General features: G+C 53.0%; 4 protein-coding genes across 4 annotated transcripts in view; 1 reads left to right on the top strand and 3 right to left on the bottom strand.

Moving 5' to 3' along the window:
* LOC122383283 (deoxyribodipyrimidine photo-lyase-like) overlaps positions 1–7304 on the bottom strand; it is a 46544-nt gene extending 39240 nt beyond the window's left edge. The window contains exons 1-5 of the mRNA XM_043369564.1: positions 7088–7304; positions 6789–6906; positions 6491–6616; positions 6096–6298; positions 5579–5737 (exon numbers count right to left, since the gene is read on the bottom strand). Coding sequence (XP_043225499.1) covers positions 5579–5737; positions 6096–6298; positions 6491–6616; positions 6789–6906; positions 7088–7180 — 699 coding nt within the window. The 5' untranslated portion in view covers positions 7181–7304. The remainder of the gene's footprint in view (positions 1–5578; positions 5738–6095; positions 6299–6490; positions 6617–6788; positions 6907–7087) is intronic.
* A 534-nt stretch (positions 7305–7838) lies between these two features.
* Positions 7839–10504, bottom strand: LOC122383275 (nucleolar protein 10-like). Its single transcript, XM_043369553.1, has one exon. The coding sequence runs from the start codon at positions 10352–10354 to the stop codon at positions 8291–8293; it is 2064 nt and encodes a 687-aa protein (XP_043225488.1). The 5' UTR covers positions 10355–10504; the 3' UTR covers positions 7839–8290.
* A 294-nt stretch (positions 10505–10798) lies between these two features.
* Positions 10799–16583, top strand: LOC122383273 (PCI domain-containing protein 2-like). Its single transcript, XM_043369540.1, has 8 exons — positions 10799–11045; positions 11483–11646; positions 12452–12598; positions 12901–13020; positions 14436–14653; positions 14981–15081; positions 15371–15570; positions 15810–16583. The coding sequence occupies exons 1-8, from the start codon at positions 11010–11012 to the stop codon at positions 16033–16035; spliced, it is 1212 nt and encodes a 403-aa protein (XP_043225475.1). The 5' UTR covers positions 10799–11009; the 3' UTR covers positions 16036–16583.
* The window catches only part of LOC122383613 (guanine nucleotide exchange factor DBS-like), a 53326-nt gene continuing 51622 nt past the window's right edge, over positions 16468–18171 (bottom strand). Inside the window, exon 22 of the mRNA XM_043370214.1 lies at positions 16468–17945. Within this exon, the coding sequence (XP_043226149.1) occupies positions 17761–17945 (185 nt within the window). The 3' untranslated portion in view covers positions 16468–17760. The remainder of the gene's footprint in view (positions 17946–18171) is intronic.

Here is an 18171-nt window from a genome sequence, read left to right as displayed (position 1 = left end):
GCCGCCCAGGATATCGCCGCTGCCATTGACCTTGTTGTCCTCGGCAAAGCCATCGCAGACAGAATCCACTGGCGAGCTGGCGACTCTGATTCTGAAAATGACGATGAATTGGGCGGGGACGAGCGCTTTGCCAGACGGGATTTTGGGGTTCTGCCAGCGACAGATACACGACGGGCGCAGTACCCACCAGCACACCTTCCGCCTCCGCCAACAGTTACCCACGGCTCCACCGCGAGCCGGCAGCTGAACGCGCCAAGGTCGGATAATCAGCGCCCAGCTGAACTCGCCGCTGTGACGGGCGCTGGGGCGGCCTCTGACTTGGTCTTATCCCCAGGAGTGACCCAGCAGCCGGCAAAGAAAAAGTTCATTGTTTGGGGTTTTCGCCCCGACGCGTCTGATAGCTCCGTGCGTGGCCTAGTACAGTCGGTGGCTGGAGACGTATACAGTTTCCGCCGTCTGCCTGCAGACGGCCCGTCGGCTCCAGGAGCGGCCTTCATGTTCGAGACCGCCGAGTCTCGATCGGATGCCGTCATGAACTCTGCGCGATGGCCGACGGGACTCAGCGTGCGTCCTAAAGCCGATAACAACGGACGGCGACGAAGGAGATTTCGAGTCCCTGCCACTCCTGTCCAAGCCAGCCACTACACAGCCGCGACGCACCAGTCCAGTCATCCAGGTCCGCACCAACCCACCGAGCAGCCCGCCGCTAACCGCACTCAGTGGGACGCAGCGCCCACTACAGGCTACTCTCACGAGCACGGCGAGTGGACCTATGCGCGTGGCCATGCCCGAACGCGGCATCGAAACGTTGGCAGCGCACCTGCCTCCTGGGACTCCAGAGACGACAACAGCTGGCCACGGCTCGGCGGCACGGTACCCCAGCCGCGGCGTCGCTAATCGCGAACTGCCCGAAAACGCGACCATCGCCATCGGTGCCTACAACTGCGAGGGTCTGCTGTCAGCGTTCAAATATATCGATGAATATGTTCTGCCACTCTGCGATATATTAGTATTGTCAGAAAGCTGGCTGTCTCGAGCGGAGGAGGTTTACGCACCAAGAATTTTCACTTCTGCTGGACACAGTGAACTACTGGTGTTCCAGTCATTCGCAATGGAGGTGCCTCCCGGCGTGGGTGAGGGCAGAAGACGCGGAGGCCTTGCTCTCGTATGTCGCCGCCGACCCGGACTGACCTTCAAATCCTGCAGCTGTGACGACCCCCGCCTGTGCGGTGTAACGGTGCTGATGGATGGACGCCCGGTGCTGACCGTCATTGGCTGCTACATGCCGTACTGGGACGGGCAAGCCGGTAACTCGGAGGAGTACGACAGTGTTATTGCCAAGCTGGACGCTCTAATCATGGCGCTGCGTCCCTCTGCTCCGGTGGTTGTAGCCGGTGACTTCAACTGTGCACTACCGCGTCTCCCAGCAACTTCACGTCCGCCTCTGTGGCAACGACTTCGAGGGTTCACTCGGCACAGTGTCGCCATGCAGCAGCTGCTCGACCAGTATGAACTCGTGGCTGCAGAATTTCTATTCCCCCAGCAGGTGAATTTCACATACGCACGCGCCGACTGCAAGAGTCACATCGACCATATCGCTGTACCGTTTTCCCTGCTACCGCGCGTAGCTGGCTGCCAGATTCTGCCTCCACATCCAGAAAACCTCAGCCCGCACCAGCCGCTCGTCTGTCGGCTGTTGGTGGCAACTGCAGCTCCAACGGAGACGACGCACCGCGCCATCTCTCGGGCCACTCCTGTGCCTGATTCCGATCTACTTTGCTGGGACCGCGTCGACAGATTAGAAGACTACAAGCATATTCTTACCGGCATGCTCGTGACTCAACTCCCTAGTTGTGGCACCTCGCTCGATGCGCTGGACTCAACAATATCCCGCTGCCTGCTCGCCGCCGCTAGAGAGGCAGGCTGTGTTAAACAGCGGCGCCGGCCAAAACCATGGTGGACCCCTGCCACAGCAGCTGCACGTGACCGAGTACGCTTCTGGCTCCATGTCTGGACCAGCTGTGGTCGACCTCTTCATTCGACGGTCTACTCCTGCTACCAGTCAGCTAGAAGAGAGTACCGGAAAGCTCGCCGCACAGCAGCCTTAGCCCCCGTGCAGCAAGAGGCCCGTCTGTTGCACCAACTCAAGCGCAATGGGAACACCAACGCCTTCTGGCGACGGGTTCAGCGCTCTCGGCGCGGCCCTCTCCCTCCTGGGGGTGGTCGCACTGCCAGCGAGTTCGGAAGACATTTCGAGGCGGTGCACGCGGACGAGCCCTCCCTGCTAGACTCTGAGCAGGCTCAGATTGCTGCTGCAGTCGAAGAAAGGGCGCGACGCTATTCCACTCTGGCCACCACTCGGACGGTCACCGTGAGTCAAGTTGCCGACCTGTTGCGCCGCCTCCCTCTGCGCAAGGTACCGGGTGCGGACGGCGTGACGGCGGAACACCTCATCTATGGCTGTTCTCCTCCCCTGCTATCGGCACTGGCCCAGCTTCTATCGGCCTGTTTGTCTTCGTGCAATGTGCCGGCCACATTTGCAGAGAGCGTGGTAGTGCCTCTTCTGAAGAAATCCCAGCTTGATCCAAACAATCTGGACAACTACCGGCCTATTAGCCTGACGTCGTGCACGTCGAAGCTGCTGGAGATGCTGTTGCTGGATGAACTTGAGGCCAGTTTCTGTCCGCACGACCTTCAGCTGGGATTCGTGAAACAGCGAGGCACCAGCGAAGCATCCATATTGGCCCTCGAGACCATTCAGTGGTGCCGACAACGAGATCTGCCAGTTTACGCGGCAAACTTGGACGCCAGGAAGTGTTTTGATAAGATCTGGCATGACGGGCTATTCCACCGTCTGGCGCAACACCTTCGTCCGAACTCATGGCTGCTCATGCTTGCCTGGTACCGCCGACTTCAGGCTCACATTGCCTTTGACGGTGCCATATCCGACTCATTCAGGATCCGCCGGGGCACCAGGCAAGGTGCTATTCTCTCGCCTATCCTAGCCAACGCCTACCTACACCCGCTCGTAGCCGCCTTGGACGTAAGCGATCTCGGTGCTGACCTATATGGTCACCACGTGCCAGCTGTCTGCTATGCCGATGATCTGCTACTCCTGTCCACCAATGCCAGAAACCTCAGCACTCTACTAGATGTGGTTGATGACTTTGCGAAGACCTGGAGGCTGGAGTTCGTCCACCCGGAGCCCGTCCGCACCAAAAGCCACTGCATGGTCTTCGGCGCCGAGCTTCTATCCGAAGTGCCAAGATGGAGCCTGTCGGGCCAGCAGCTCTCCACCCGCCAGCAGTCCGAGCACCTCGGTGTCGTACTGGATGGGAGTTTATCTGCGGCGCCACACGTCCAGCACCGCGCGTCTCGAGCTCGTGCCAGCCTGTACGGTCTCGCGCCTGCTGGTATGCTGACGTCCGGCCTCTGCCCAGCCGACAAGTGCTTCTTGTGGAAGACTATCATTCAACCGGCGCTCACATATGGCTGCGTGGCCGCCCCGCTCAATGCAAGGGACATGACGATCCTCTGTTCCGCTCAAGCGACTTCCATCAAGGTGGTTCTTGGCCTGCCTCGCTCCGCCCACCATTCGGCGCTTCTCGCTGCTGCCGACATCCAACCAGCACATGAACTGCTGCGGGCAGCGTGTTTCCGCGCTTTGAAAGATGCGATGCGCTCAGAGCACCGGCTGCAGCAGGCGCTGCTGTCAGGAATCACCAAGCTGGCTATGTGCCCGACTGAGCTAGTGGGCTCATTACTGATACAGCTTCATGAGATGTGTGACTGCAACCTTTCTGCACTCCTCGGGGTGGCAGCAGGGCGGCCGTGCAGCGACCGTATCTACCCCCAACGGGCTCCCGATGGCCTAGCTGACTCGCTTGCCTTCCTGATGAGTCGCCGGGACCAAGTATCTCGCCGCCTGCTCCGGCTATTGACATGCCCGGAGCGGGAGTGAGTGTCGCCTGCGACATCAATGTGTGGCCCCTGCTCACCCACTGTCATGCTTTGTGTGATGTTTTGTGTGTGCCTTTTTTTCTTACTTTCTTGCCAACTTTGGTGCCTAATAAACTATGATGATGATGATGATTGATACTCCCAGTGATGCATCCCTGCTCCAGCTCGACATTGATGCTCTCACCACCTGGTCCAAGAAGTGGCAGCTTGCGTTCAACCAGAGCAAGTGTGCGTCCTTGAACGTCGGGGCCAAGAACTCTGGTCACTCCTACTCTATGAACGGTGTCTGCCTCGCCTCCACCTCAGCTGAGAGAGATCTGGGTGTCATCATCGATCCCGAGCTGAAGTTCAGGAGGCAGGCTTCCTCAGCTGTATCAAAGGCTTCACAGATTTTGTCTCTGATCCGGAGGTCATTCTCGAATCTGGACGAGATCACCCTGCCGATTTTTTTCAAGGCATTTGTCAGGCCCCACCTTGAATACGGCAACCTCATATGGGGCCCGTTCAATCGTGCAGACATCAAGCTTGTGGAGCGAGTCCAGCGGCGTGCTACTCGATTAGTGTCCGGCATCAGGAGCAAACCATATACTGAGAGACTGAAATGCCTGAAGCTTCCTTCACTGCTCCACCGAAGACGCCGTGGTGACATGATTTGAATGTACCAGCTGCTGCATAACGAGATCGTTATCGACTCGGACAAGTTTGTCAAGCCTGCGTCCACGAGGTCCAACCGTGGCCATCCCTGGAAGCTGTACAAACCACACGCCAAGTCACGAGCCAGAAGACAACTATTCACTATTCGAGCGCTCAACGACTGGAACTCCCTCCCTGCAACAGTTGTCCAGGCCCCATCCCTCAATGCCTTCAAATCCAGACTTGACATGCATTGGGCCAATCTGATGTACCTGACTCCTACTCACGACTAGAGATGACCACCAGTCACGAGCTCGACGAGAGCGGGACCTACAGGCGAGTTGCCTTTCAAAATTCCCGATAGTGTAAGCAAGTATGCAAGCAAGAGAACGGTCACGAGACAGGGACGGGAACGGGTCAGGAGACAGCCATGAGACCGCGTCAGGAGAGATAGGGAGCGTCAGGAGGGACAGGGGCGGGACGCACACAACAGCAGTTCTGGAATCTGGACTCATGGGGGCACACACTGGTAAAGACGACACATAGGTGAAATATTTGTTGTGTAGTGTAAACAATGTCTTTAGATAATCACAAAACGAGTAACTTGTGAAAAGAATGTTCCATGGATTAAAAGATCGACGCAAATACGCTGATATTTATTGAACTACGATGAGCAATACGTAAAACGGACGGGAAACGGCGACATGAGTCATAAATGTAGAATGGAACGAAAAGCAAATCGGTTAAAATAAATAAACATGAGACATTGAAACCGACAGAGGAATGAATGAATGAATGAATGAATGAATGGATGAATGAATGAATGAATGAATGAATAAATAAATGAATGAATAAATGAATGAATAAATAAATACATGAATGAATGAATGAATGAATGAATGGTTAGATGAATGAATGAATGAATGAACGAATCTACGAGCGGACAGCCGGTCCGACCACGCCCACCGGCTGTGCGGCGACCGACCTTGACCGCCTGCTGGGCAGGGTGCGGGTGGCGCACAACGGCCGGAAACTCGGTCAGGTACTCGGGCAGCCGGTCCATGATCTTGCGCCGGATCGTGCGCGCGCCGTACTCCTGCTTTTCGCTGGCCACCCAGCAGGGCACCACGTTATGGGCGTCCACCTGGACGGAGAGGCGTCGGGAAGGTCACTGTAGGGGAGAACCAACGGGAGGGGGATGGGAACTGGGGTGGATCGTGGATGCGTTCAGCGAGGTGAGTGAACGTACCGAACCCGGTCGAGGGTGGACTAGCAAATTTTAATGAGGGAATAAACGGTATTAGTTTCACGACATGAACTTTATCATCTCACTGAAATATCGAAATATTATTGATTCATTGATTCATTTCACGCGATGTTTATCGTTTCGGCACGAAACCAATCCATGGCACTTGGCAGCGAATTTTTTTATCCCATTGAGCTATTTCCCGCTATCTTACGATCCAGTCCCGACTTCACGCTCAAACCACGCTGTCGCTCACCTGGCACACACTGACATCCTTCGGCAAGGCCTTAATGACCTCATCCAGCCACTGGCGGGGCACCCGGAGTGGCGAGAAATCAGTCACCACGGCCCCTGTCTGGTGGTCCTTCGCAAACTGCACAAGGGTGTTGGAGGCCGGTCCCACCAGCAAGTGAAAATTGATACCCAACTGGGAGCACTCCTTCTCCACCTCCTGAAGACCTGGAGTCAGGCTCAGAGTCATCAAAGGCCTGGGAAAGTGAATGGTGGCAGTGGGATAAGTCTTTATGTATCTTTACAGTGAATGGGGGGAGGAGAGGGAGCTGGTCTGACCAGATATGTTTTCCTGGACAAGCAAATAACTTTTTAACTGATAGCAGGCTCATAATAAGCATTAGGTGCAGATTAACATACCTTTCATCATGAAACCATAGTGTCTGATGGTGGCATCCAAAAACTTTGGAACCAGGCAAAAGCACACATGTAGAGGCAGTTTGAACTTGAGAGCCAATTTTTGGGCAAACAGAAATGCCCAATTGTCTGAAATAAACATAAGATATGTCATACAACACCCAAAAGTCATGTAGGCTAGTGACACAAGGATGCTGAAGAAAGTGAACTGCAACCCCCATAACATTGATCTGCTGAAAAAGTGGGCACTCGGAAAATTACTTGCTGTAGCTTGCAAAAGTAAATTGTCATCAAATAATACCTTGAACTCTCTGATCCCTTGACATCCAATAAACAACACTCTTGGCTTTGTCTGGAATTTCTTCAGCAGTCAACACCTTGACCCGCTTCTTGTTGAACTTCCAGCCAGGCTTGCCGAACTGAAATTCAAGCAGGAATATTTAGTGTCAATATGAAGCTCCACGGATTTCACCAGCTCCAGGGACCAGGATTAAAGCAAATGTATAATAACATCACCATCATTGGGATGACAGTTGTTTGCCAGTCAAAGAAAACTAGCCAAATACAGAGTAATATGCCACAGCCACAGCGGATACCAACCTCCTTTCGCCTTTCCTCAACTTGCTGATGGATGCTCTGGCTCTGTGAGAGGCTGTCATCCTTCTTTTGTTTCTTCGATGCTGGCTCAGCCATCACTGTAGTAAAAAGCTTAAAAAGCAACAAATGCCGCCCGCCGAATAGCGAATAATCGCCAGTTTTTATCCAGCCTCGTAGCACAAATCGGTCAGCACGTGGGGCGTTTGTTTACAACTATGATTACGTAACCGGCAACAGCTGACTCACAGTGGGGAAGCTGCCCCGATAGTCGATAACCGAGTGATGCGTAAAAAAACTCAGCATGAAAGGCAGCAGTAGCAATCAATTAATCTCCCGGTAGCTGCGAAAATCTAGAATGACAAATTTCAAGATCATTTCCACGGTATATCGATCATTTCATTCCAGCCAGACCAATATTTTGGCCTTGCTAACCGACACTTCCGCCACCTATAGCAGATGTTAATTACCGTAGCGCGCCACCTAGCGCGCATTTGGTAATGCCGGGGCCGGGGCCGTATACCTGCAGAAGTAACGCGTGTCAGTCACTGATCTTCACCCAGCTCGCCTCGGTACGCAATACACACCCCATAGCTCATTGTGATGAGCATCAGGCTCGTGTACTTGAAGAATAAGGCAACAGAGTAGACCCAGAAATGAAGCTGACCCCACCAAATAAGATCTAGCCTACTCAACTGATAAATCGTTGCGTTAGAAGACTAGCTGCAACGGTGAAAAAAAAAACGTAGTGAGAAGCTTTCAAGTGGTCCACATTTATTTTGTATTACAAAGTCGATACCTTAGATGAAAGGTATCTGACACTTCAAGAAAGGGAACACGATGCCGACATGTCCCTCCCTCCTCGTCAGTCAGCTGGGGGACACGTCAACCGTTTCATCCCCAAAACAGCAATGATCTACCAACAAACTCGACTTCCGCAACGGCCATGAGGGACATCAGCGTACGACATTTTACAATACATTTCCAACATAAAATCGCAGCATCGCACCGAATACCGATGTCTGCCAATCTAAAGCACTCAACTCGACACAATGCATTCGCAACGACACATAGGCTGTAGGCTGTAGGCAGTAGGCACTCCAGAAGTCATAACACCATCCAAACATACTCGTCCTTTATCTCACGCAAAACCCATTAAACCGCGACAAATACACACATACACACGCCAGCACAACGCTACCACGACCGTTACGCGTTTTTGAACGCGCCGGCGGTCTTGCCGAGGGAGCTGGCCGAGCGGCGGATCTTGCGGCGCTCGGCGTGGTGGCGCAGCGCCTCTTCACGCCGCCGCGAGTCGCGCTTCTTCTTCCCGGCCAAGGTGAACGTCATCTGCCGGTTGCCGAAGCCGGACACATGCTGCACGGGGCCGTCGCTTTGCTGGCGCCGCAGCCGCTCGCCGAGCGGCACGCGCCGCTCGCGGCGGGCGCCGCCGGTGATCTCGCGCACGCTGTCGCCCTGCAGCACGCGCACGGGCAGCGCGGCCGGGTTGGCCACCAGCTCGGCGGGCCGCTGGCGCCGCTCCAGCTGGCGCTGCTGCTGGCGCCGCTGGCGCTCCGTGACGTAGCCCTCGCCGTCGGAGCTGTCCTCGTCCTCATCGTCGTCTTCCTCCTCGGAGCTGGGCCGGCCCTCGGGCTCGAGCTCCTCCTGACGCTGGTGCTCCTCCTGGAGGCGGCGCTCCTCGGCCAGCCGCTGGCGGCGCTCCGCCTTGACGGCCCGCTGCTCCTCCAGCGAGCTCAGCACCGGGTTCAGCAGACGGAACGTGTCAGACTCGCGGTCCACCGTGAAGTCGGGGTTCTCAAACATCGCCTTGAAGCGGTCGTCCTCCAGCAGGCCCTGAGTCGTCTTCCTCTTCTTGGCATTGGAGGACTTGGCACCGTGCATCAACTTCAGCGCTATGTCCTTGTTGACCGAGGGCAGCTTGTCCAGTTTGACGCGGTTGTCGCGCTTAGCGTCCAGTTTCTCCTTGATCTTCTTCTTCCGGTAGTCGTCGAACGCAAATGGATCGGCGACCGACTTGGCCTTCTTGTAGAGCCGAATGTCGACGAAGAATCCGTGCATGTACGCCCGGAGTAGATTGGTTCCCAGCAGGTGTGTCAGCCCCAGATCATCGAGCTCCTGCCGGGTCACAAACTTGTAGTTGTCGTAGATGGTCGTCACGTCTGACTCCTCCAGCTCCTCTGTCAGGTTGTCCAGGAAGTTGCACCACTTGGGGGCTGGACCAATGGATGGAATGTAGTATGTCTGGACCTTCTGCGCTTCATTAGCAATGAAGAGCAGTCCAGTGTCAGGCACAGTGCAGAGATTGTTGAGCTGTTTGTCAGAGGAGATAGAGGTGTACGGCTTTCCAGATTCCTTCTCCCAGATCTTCACCACTTTGGAGTCCATGGACATCACCAGATCCATGCCAGAGTGAAACCTGATGTCCTTGACGGGCAGCTCATTGTAGTGGTCTTTGACCAGCAGAGGCTTGTCAGATCTGATGTCATACAGGAGAACCTGGCCAGTGCTGAGACCCACACCAATCTGCAGGCCTCCGTTCATCTCTAACGCAGTGACACTCGGAACACCTTCCATGTCTGTGTTTGCCTCGAGTGCCCCAGAGGCACAGTCCAGGATACCACATCTTGAGCGGGATCGTGGATCCCATGCTTCTATCTTCCCCTCTTGGGTGCCAGCCAGAAGAAGCTGGTGAACTGGGTTGATCTTGCAGACATTGACGCAGGTTCCATCAGTCTGAAGAGGACTCAAGAAGCAGCCCCTCTCTAGATTCAGCCTGTACATCTCACTGCCAGCACATGCTATGAACAAATCGCACGACTCCTTGTGGTATGCCATATCTCTGTTGTACTTTGGAACTCTGAGGCGAAAATATCTGCCACCTTGAGTGTGCAGTTCGATGTATCTATCTTGCTGAAGGAAGATGATTTTAGAAAAATCATCACTCAGGAAAGTGAACTTGACAGCTTCATTGTCGAAGCATCTCTCAAATTTCAAAGTAAGCTCATGCAAATCAAAACACTTCATTGTTGGCTTATACATCCCAGTCACTACCACGTACTGCCTGTCCGGTGATAAACCAATGCAGGAACTTACTCCTGGCATGTCAAAATCCTGAATAAGCTCAATTCTTCGACTAACTTCGACATCCTTCTTCAACAACGCACGTTTCTTCTTTTCAGATAGCCAGTCTGGCAGGGACTTTCCGGCTGTCAAGTTGTATATCTTGACGTTGTTTGGATTCGAGACTTGCATTTTCAATTTCTTGGGCTTTTAGTTATCAAAAGATCACAACAATGAAATTACAAAATAGCACACAGCCCGAGAAACAATCAAATACACAAATAATCACTGCCAAGGCCATATATAGTATCACTGCAGATGATCCACGTGCAAAAGTGCACAGCGGGCAAAGGTGCACCACGAAAGACCCAAACGCGTCATATTTGCAGCTACCTTTTATTGAAGTTATTTTCCAACCTGACTTTATTCCTTCAAATCTCAAATTTCACTTTTTGTTTTATTGCATTTAAATTCTATTAGATTGCTTTAATTGCTTTTTAAATAACGAATAATTGCAAAAAGACAGCTTTAACATTTAGATATTTACAAAATATAGAAAAATAAAACGTAGAAAAATGCGTAAGTTTTAATTACGCCAAAATAAAAGTGATTTTGGTGCCAAATGCTGCCAAAGCATTTTTGTTTACAAAAGTTATGCACTTCCGACATTACTGACGCGAGCTGGCGAGAGGAAGTTTGTTTTCTTCGTTTTCTTGTTGTCATATCATAGCAGTATAATATCTTTATTGATATCTAGGATAATTATCCCAATCAGTTTGGGTGGAAATCAGGATTAATTAGTCTATTTTTGAGGTTAAGTAATCGTCTCGGCTTATATACATTTCTGATGGCTACCATGAGCCTTAATGCCTATTTGGGCCAGGTAAATAATAATGAACTAAGTTCAGTTGTGTGTTAGTTGTGGCACCGACAAGGACAGACTGCTTTCCGAACATGGTGGCAACTGGCATGCTGCATTATACTGCATGGGCAATTGGGCAGGTCCCTCCCTCGTGGCTAAAATCCAATCAGTCTTCATCAGGGTCACATTTCAAGTTTCCATTTGTCCCGGTTCAGACATTAGTTAATTCCTATAATTAGACATTCTATAGAGAAACTCATGTTTAGTAAGAATACTGTGTCATGCAGTTGAGCTGACCAGCAATTTCCACCTAAAACTAACTTGAACTAACTGTAATCTCATTGGTGTGACACTTATAAGATTGAATTAACTACAACGAAAACGCTAGGTTATGTTGGCCTCTCCGACCAAGTCTGTAGCTTCAACACTGTCTGACAAGCTTTCCCTGTGTTGGTCAGGTTTCGTCAGCATGGGGCCGGCGGCGCGGCCCGCAGGCGGCCGAACTGCTCTCCCTGCGTCACCCTCACGTGATGTCGAGCCGCCTGCAGCTGGAGCACCCCGAGGACCATGTGCAGGACGTCCTGGACTCGCCGCTGGACGAGCTGGTGGCCGCTCACCTCAGGTAGCAGCGGGGAAGGGCGGTGGGGAGGGATAACTGACGGGAACCGGAGAACGGGCGATGAGAACTGGCGGCGAAGGGCGAATGGCAGGCGAAGAATAGGGAATGACAAAAGTTTTCTGTTTATAATGGGATGATGTGACTAGTTTGACATTTTGTTGCACTGGTTATGTTGGCTTCTTTTTTGTTGTTGTGTGGTTGGCATATAATACAGTTACCGTAGTTACCGGATTTTAATTTAACACGTCAACCGTTTTGTCACTTTTAAACCGCTTTTTAATTCGTACGACTCAAAGAAGTTTGTCGCGTGGCTGAGTTACTTCGTCAAGCGGCAACCTTATGTTGTTTATGGTAACGTTTATCGATCATCAAATGCGGTATTATACAGTGTTATACTTACAGAGCCTGGTTTACCGGTTTTGCTTATTCGCCGCCACATGTACGGCTCTCGCGGTTGTAAGCGGTGTGCTTTGCCTTTTTACGTTTCCGGCTATATCTCGGAAACTAATCGATATACGATGAAGTGATGAAGTCATTTTAGAGGATCATGGCAGGCATGTGTACTGTGTAGTGTGTACGAATAAATTGATTGCATCTTTAACCCTTAAAAGCTTAAGACGAAGAAAATAGGTATACTCGAAAATTTACTTAATTTCATAGGGGCAAAACATACCGCTATAAAACCCGCGAGACCTGGGCAATGTACATTTCAAGATAAATAAATTTTATTAAAACGTTTATTGAACACCAGGCTACCATATTGGCTTCTGTCGAGTTACACGCGCGCACCTGATTCCGCTGTGCCCAGATGTGTGTGGGCGGTGTCCAACAACGACTACAGTGAGGCGCACCGCTGCCAGAGCGCGGTCGTCTCCTGCTTCGCCAAGGTGTTTGTGACGCACAAGGACGACAACTGGGCGCTGCCGGTCATGAACACCATCTGTCTCGACCTCAGGTCAGTGTGTGAGGGAGGGGGGAGGGGGCAGTGCTTAGTGTGTACCTTGACCTGAGTTGGGGGGGGGGGGGGGTACGACGACAGTACTTGATGAGCGTATCGACCTCAGGTGTGCGGGAGGAGGAATGACGCCAACAAAGGGTATTTGTTTGGTATCGCCCTGAATCCCGATCCTTTGGTATCTCCAGGGCCGATGGGGCATCGTTGGTGAGCTTTGCTTTGTTTTTAAATTAAAATCGCGGAGGCGCTGGTTCTGAATGCTGCTTTTTATCGCTCTGACCAGAGTCTGCCCTCGGTCCCAGGCGGGTGGCGGCGGCGGCGGACGCCGAGCGAACCAGGGCCGGCCAGGGCCACCCGGGAGAGGTACTGGAGAAGGCCGCAGAGGGGCTGATGAGCTGCTTCCGTGTCTGCGCCGGAGACACGTGAGTTGGGAGACACTGCTGTAGAGACAGTGACGGAGACCATGCGGGAGCTAGGGCGGACGAAGACACTGTGAGAGACTGACGGAGACATGTGATAGCGAAGGCACTGTGGAACTGTAGCTGTGACAGAGGTATTCAGTAGAAGGCACTTTGGGAATGGACTTATCCAGAATTGGAGGATCAAAAGCATGCGATAGCATGCTTTTGCATCCGGAAATTCCCATTGGTGGGTCGCTGAAAAAAAAGTTCGGCTGAGCCTGTTTGTCAGTATGTATGTATGTGAGTTTGTCCAAGCTTTTTTGGACCTGGAGTCAAAATGTGTGGACCGATCGGGACCAACGTGGTACCGTTCGACTCGTCACCGGCGAGGTAAACTTTTGATGCTGGCCTCGGTTCGCTCAGTGCTTCGTGGCACATGCTATTCCACTTCAAAGTTTCGGTGACACGAAATTTTTTGTCAAGGCTACAGGTCAACCCGAGGTCACGGACAAAGCCACACTGGCGGGACACATCGGTAACACCTTGAACCAGTTTCCAGGGGGGTCACCGTCTGCGAGGGGTGCAGGCTGCACGTGCTGGTGGCGGAAAGCCGTTTTGACGTGAGGTCCTCTGGCTCCAAGAAATTTTGAGCTATCAACTTCAAAATCGGTTCAATTGTAGTCCCAGGCAAGGCCTCCAAAATAGTGCACATTTGGTTGAGCTAAACTCTGTGGTGCATGAGCTATGCACGTGCAAGCCGATTGCACCCCTTCGTACGTTGCCACGCCTGCAGGGTAAACGGCGGCTCTAACTGGTTCAAAACTTGCAGGTCATAAGAAAAAATGCATTGAATCTTGACATTTCGGCGAGATAATATCCGAGGGGTGCAAGCTGCGCGTGCGGGGGGCGCTTAACGGTTTTGACGATGGATCCTCTGATCACGGGAAACGTCGAGATAGCGACACAAAAGTCGGTACACTGATAGAACTAGACACATGCTACAGGATGCTATGAAAATGACTGCAGTGGGGTGCCTGGGACATGAACTATGCACGTGCATATCTTACTGTAGGTAGATATTCACACCAATCTCACGTGCTTCCAAGCATTTTTGGGATGTTTCGGTTGGTTTCAGGTTCAGTCCAAGCTCAGTCTGGGTTTCGGTGGTTTGGCCCGGTGTGTGCCTTCAGTACCGTACCTCCAATTCTGGCCCAAGGCAACGCAAGAGCGCTGCCGGCATCTAGTGTTAAGAAATGGATTAGGGATATGCAGTGGGGAGTGACAAATCTCATCTACCGAGATAGATGAAACTAGACAGTGCTGGGTCGCGGCAGTGACAGGTTAGTATAAGCCTGTGACGGCGGACGGTGCTCAGCTATTTTACCATCCGGTTTACCATCTCGCTAACGTGTTTCGCTGCGTGCGCGCGTCTGCAGGCGAGCAGAGATGGACGAGACGAAGCGGTGGGGCATGCTGAACCTGGTCAACCAACTGTTCAAGATCTACTTTCGCGTCAACAAGCTGCACCTGTGCAAGCCGCTGATCCGCGCCATCGAGTCGCTGCCGTTCAAGACGGAGTTCTCGCTGAGCCAGCTGGTGACGTACCGCTACTACACCGGCAGGAAGGCCATGTTCGACTGCGACTACAAGGCAGGTCAGTATGGGCGCCCGCGGCGGCGCGGACGCTTCAGCATTGGATAGAGTCATATCAACAACCATTCAATGTTAATCTGTGTCGTTTTGGTATCACAAATCGTGTGTTATATGATGTGTTATGACCGTTGTCCGTTATTATGAGTATTAGGACGTACGATGTCGCAAAACCTTCTCCATAAGTGCGTCATTCATTGAATGATCCTAATTTAGTGAAATGAGCATGGTGGCATAATGTTGCAGTAATGTCTCGTCTTGTTCGTCATGCTTACGCGTTTGCGAGATTCTGGTGCCGCAGGCCACTGACCCAATGTTTTGACATCACCAGCCGAGGAGGCGCTGCACTTTGCGTTTCTGCGCTGCCACAAGGACTGCCAGAAGAACAAGCGGCTTATTCTTATCTACCTCATCCCCGTCAAAATGCTGCTGGTGAGTGCCGAAACAGGATTAGAGATGGTCAATAATTTCGGTCGGTCTTAAAACTTCTAAAATGCCGTTGGACTTCACTAATTAAACGGATGGAGTGAGTTTAAAACGGCTATTCGGCATATTCGATTCGAACTGTTTCACATGTACGGGAGTCTTGTATGACGCATGCCGGCACCCTAGTCTCGTCACGCCGATGAGCTGCGATCATGGATCGTTATTCGTTACTGTGCTTTCCAACCTCCCAACCACCTACCGTCGAGCTGTACACGTCTGTCCGTCTGCATTCCAGGGTCACATGCCCCAGGAGAGTTTGCTGGTCAAATACAACCTGCTGCAGTTCAGCGAGGTGGTCAAGGCCGTCACCGAGGGTAACCCGCGCCGGCTCTCCGCCGCTATGGCCGCCCACCAGGCGTTCTTCATCAAGTGCGGCATCTACCTGATCCTGGAGAAACTGCGCACCATCACATACAGGAACCTCTTCAAAAAAGTGTGAGTGACGAGCAGAGCGTGTAGCGTTGCGTCGTATGGTTTGTTCCAAATGGCTGTTGTTCCAAACGGCATCCGTGGCTTTGTTCTAATCTTGATTAGAATGAAAAAACATGTATCGCATTCACGATCTGGCTCTATTTGCGACATGATATCGCACCCAACTTCCACCGATGACCCGCCCTATCATTGTCCGTCCATCAGCTGCACATGTTGTAAGGCATCGGTACCGCGTGTTTCAGGTTCCTACTGACGGGCTCCGTGCAGATCGACATCTCCAAGTTCCAGGCGGCGCTGCTGGCTACCGGCGCCGACGCCGACATTGACGCCGACGAGACTGCCTGCATCCTGGCTAACCTCATCTACGAGGGCCGCATGAAGGGCTACATCAGCCACGCCCACCAGAAGCTGGTGCTCAGCAAAAAGGAACCGTTCCCGGCACTGAGCGCTGGTGTCGCCGTCTCGTGAGCGTCGGGCAGCTCCGTCTCGTGAGTGGTGAGTGCTGAGTGGTGCCGTTCCGTGATAGCACGGGGTTGGTGCTGTGCTGTGGGTGGCTCGGCGACTGTGAAAGATGGAAGGGTGCGTGGGTCTGTAGGACAGTGGGTGTCATTGAAGGGGTCGTAGGATGGCGTGCCTCCCCTGTCTTGAGCGGTATGACTAATGACTATGCCTCGTCCCGGCCGAACCTTGTGCCTAAGATGAAGGGCGAGTGTAGGGTGTGAGAGGAGGTGGACTGAACTGATGCATTACATCAGTTCCACGGGATGATGTTCAGTGTTCACCACTGTCCCTGTGATGTCGCTGTGACGTATCTCCTCATTAACGTCACGTTCATGGGTTTATGTGATGTGGCCATATTGCCCAGCTAACGACACTTCAGTAGCTGTGCGTACAGACTGGTGTCACACATTCATTGTATTATGCCTCACTGTGTTCGTTGACAACTGTGCGAAAACTGGAGCGACATACATCACATCATTACATTGCCAAGTGTAATACATCATCAATCACCTTCACATCATGGTATTCTGGTAAGACGTGAAGCAGACAACGCAATGACTTGGTTAAAGCTTTGTTTTTACACCGTGGCTGACAGGATACATCTAAAATTCCATAAAAGCCGTTATTGGCAATCTCAAAGCTCTTACAAGGCGTAAGAAGTAGGAGAATGTACAGGCCTGTAAACTAGCTGAGAAGGTTGACGGAGTATAGTATCTCCAGCATCTCAAGGACATCCAAGAAAACTCATCAAATCTCTACAAACGCCTGTCACAAACGCGGGTAGTTACACGTGTCACAATTCACTCAATGGGTCAAATGGTCTGACAGAGCGGGCGGGACACTGGTGTGTGTGGTCGGCTCCCCTGTCCTGGTTCTAATACCTGGCGTGGGTGAACGCTCTGCGCCACAGCGCGGTGAATAGACGGGAAATACTGCGTGTCGGCGGTCAGACACCGCGCCGCGGGACCATCAAATACAGTACAAATCACAGGCGTTAACTGCTCACCAACAACACACAAATACGCACGGTCGCGGTCTGTACAGTATCACAAAGGTCAGCTCTAGGCGGCGCCCCATCTCTGGCACCCGCACGCCACCTCGCGGCTCACCGAACCACCCAGAGTCCGCGCCGACCACGGGCAGACGAGACTGAAAGGCGAGCCGGCAGGCGCAGGACCGCGCGTCCTGAAAACTTTGGCCCTGAACCAGTGAGGTGGCGTCTACTGGCGCACCTCGCCACCCCCGGCAGCAGGCCGACTGAGCGGGGCTGGCCTCTACCCGTGCCGAGACCAAAGACATGGATGGGCGCCCAGTGCCGGCGGTCGGAGGCTACGCTCAGGTCCCAGGAAGGCTGCGAGTCGGAGGAAGCCGTGGGTTCTCAGATGCCACACCGGACTGTCCGTCACGGTTGTCGCGACTCGCCTGAGGTTTCCGAATCGAACTTTAGCACTGGAAGCCTCCACCCTCGGATCGCGCCTCCTGAGGTCCATCGTCGCTCTATCTTCACATCCGCTGGTCCGCCTCCCTCCCAGTTGGCATGTTTGAAGCTCACTCTCAGAACACAAGCACTGGCTCACGCTCGCCGTCGAACCCTACTCGGCGGACCCTGCCACTCCCCGCGCCAGTCTCCCATGCTCTGAGATCCTTCTAAGACGCTCCGCCGCCGGCGCGGTCTTCCTCTCCCACCGGCGCTCACTTGAGGTCCTCGTCGACCTCGCTGGGGGCACTCAGGTTGGAGGCGACCGAGTTTCGGCTGGCGGCCGGCCGCATCTCGATCACCCCGCTCTCCACCGAGCTGACGGATGGCGAACCGCACGAGTGCCGCTTGCTCAGCCGCTCCAGGTAGGTGGCCGGCGCCCAGCCCTCGGTGGACACGCCTGTAACCGGGAGAAGGGGTTACAGGTCAGGTATGGGTTACAGGTCAGGTATGGGTTACAGGTCAGTAGACCGGCGTCCAGCCCTCGGTGGCCACGCCTGTAGCCGGTAGAGGGAAGGTATGCTTCATGGGTCAGCGTACGGGACAGTTGAAGAATGTAGACGAAATCGTAACCAGGTAGTTCATGGGATTATTATCCACGAGAGCAAGGCACTACAGATATATTG

Source organism: Amphibalanus amphitrite, unplaced genomic scaffold (assembly GCF_019059575.1).
Source record: "Amphibalanus amphitrite isolate SeventyFive unplaced genomic scaffold, NRLGWU_Aamphi_draft 000012F_arrow, whole genome shotgun sequence".
In the NCBI taxonomy this organism is placed as follows: domain Eukaryota; kingdom Metazoa; phylum Arthropoda; class Thecostraca; order Balanomorpha; family Balanidae; genus Amphibalanus; species Amphibalanus amphitrite.
This window is presented reverse-complemented; position numbering and strand designations above follow the sequence as displayed.

Coding starts and splice junctions, on each gene's coding strand:
- LOC122383275 (XM_043369553.1), bottom strand. CDS start 10,354: ATGCAAGTCTCGAATCCAAACAACGTCAAGATATACAACTTGACAGCC.
- LOC122383273 (XM_043369540.1), top strand. CDS start 11,010: ATGGCTACCATGAGCCTTAATGCCTATTTGGGCCAG. Junction 11,046..11,482: donor TTAATGCCTATTTGGGCCAG/GTAAATAATAAT, acceptor TGTGTTGGTCAG/GTTTCGTCAGCATGGGGCCG. Junction 11,647..12,451: donor CTGGTGGCCGCTCACCTCAG/GTAGCAGCGGGG, acceptor CGCTGTGCCCAG/ATGTGTGTGGGCGGTGTCCA.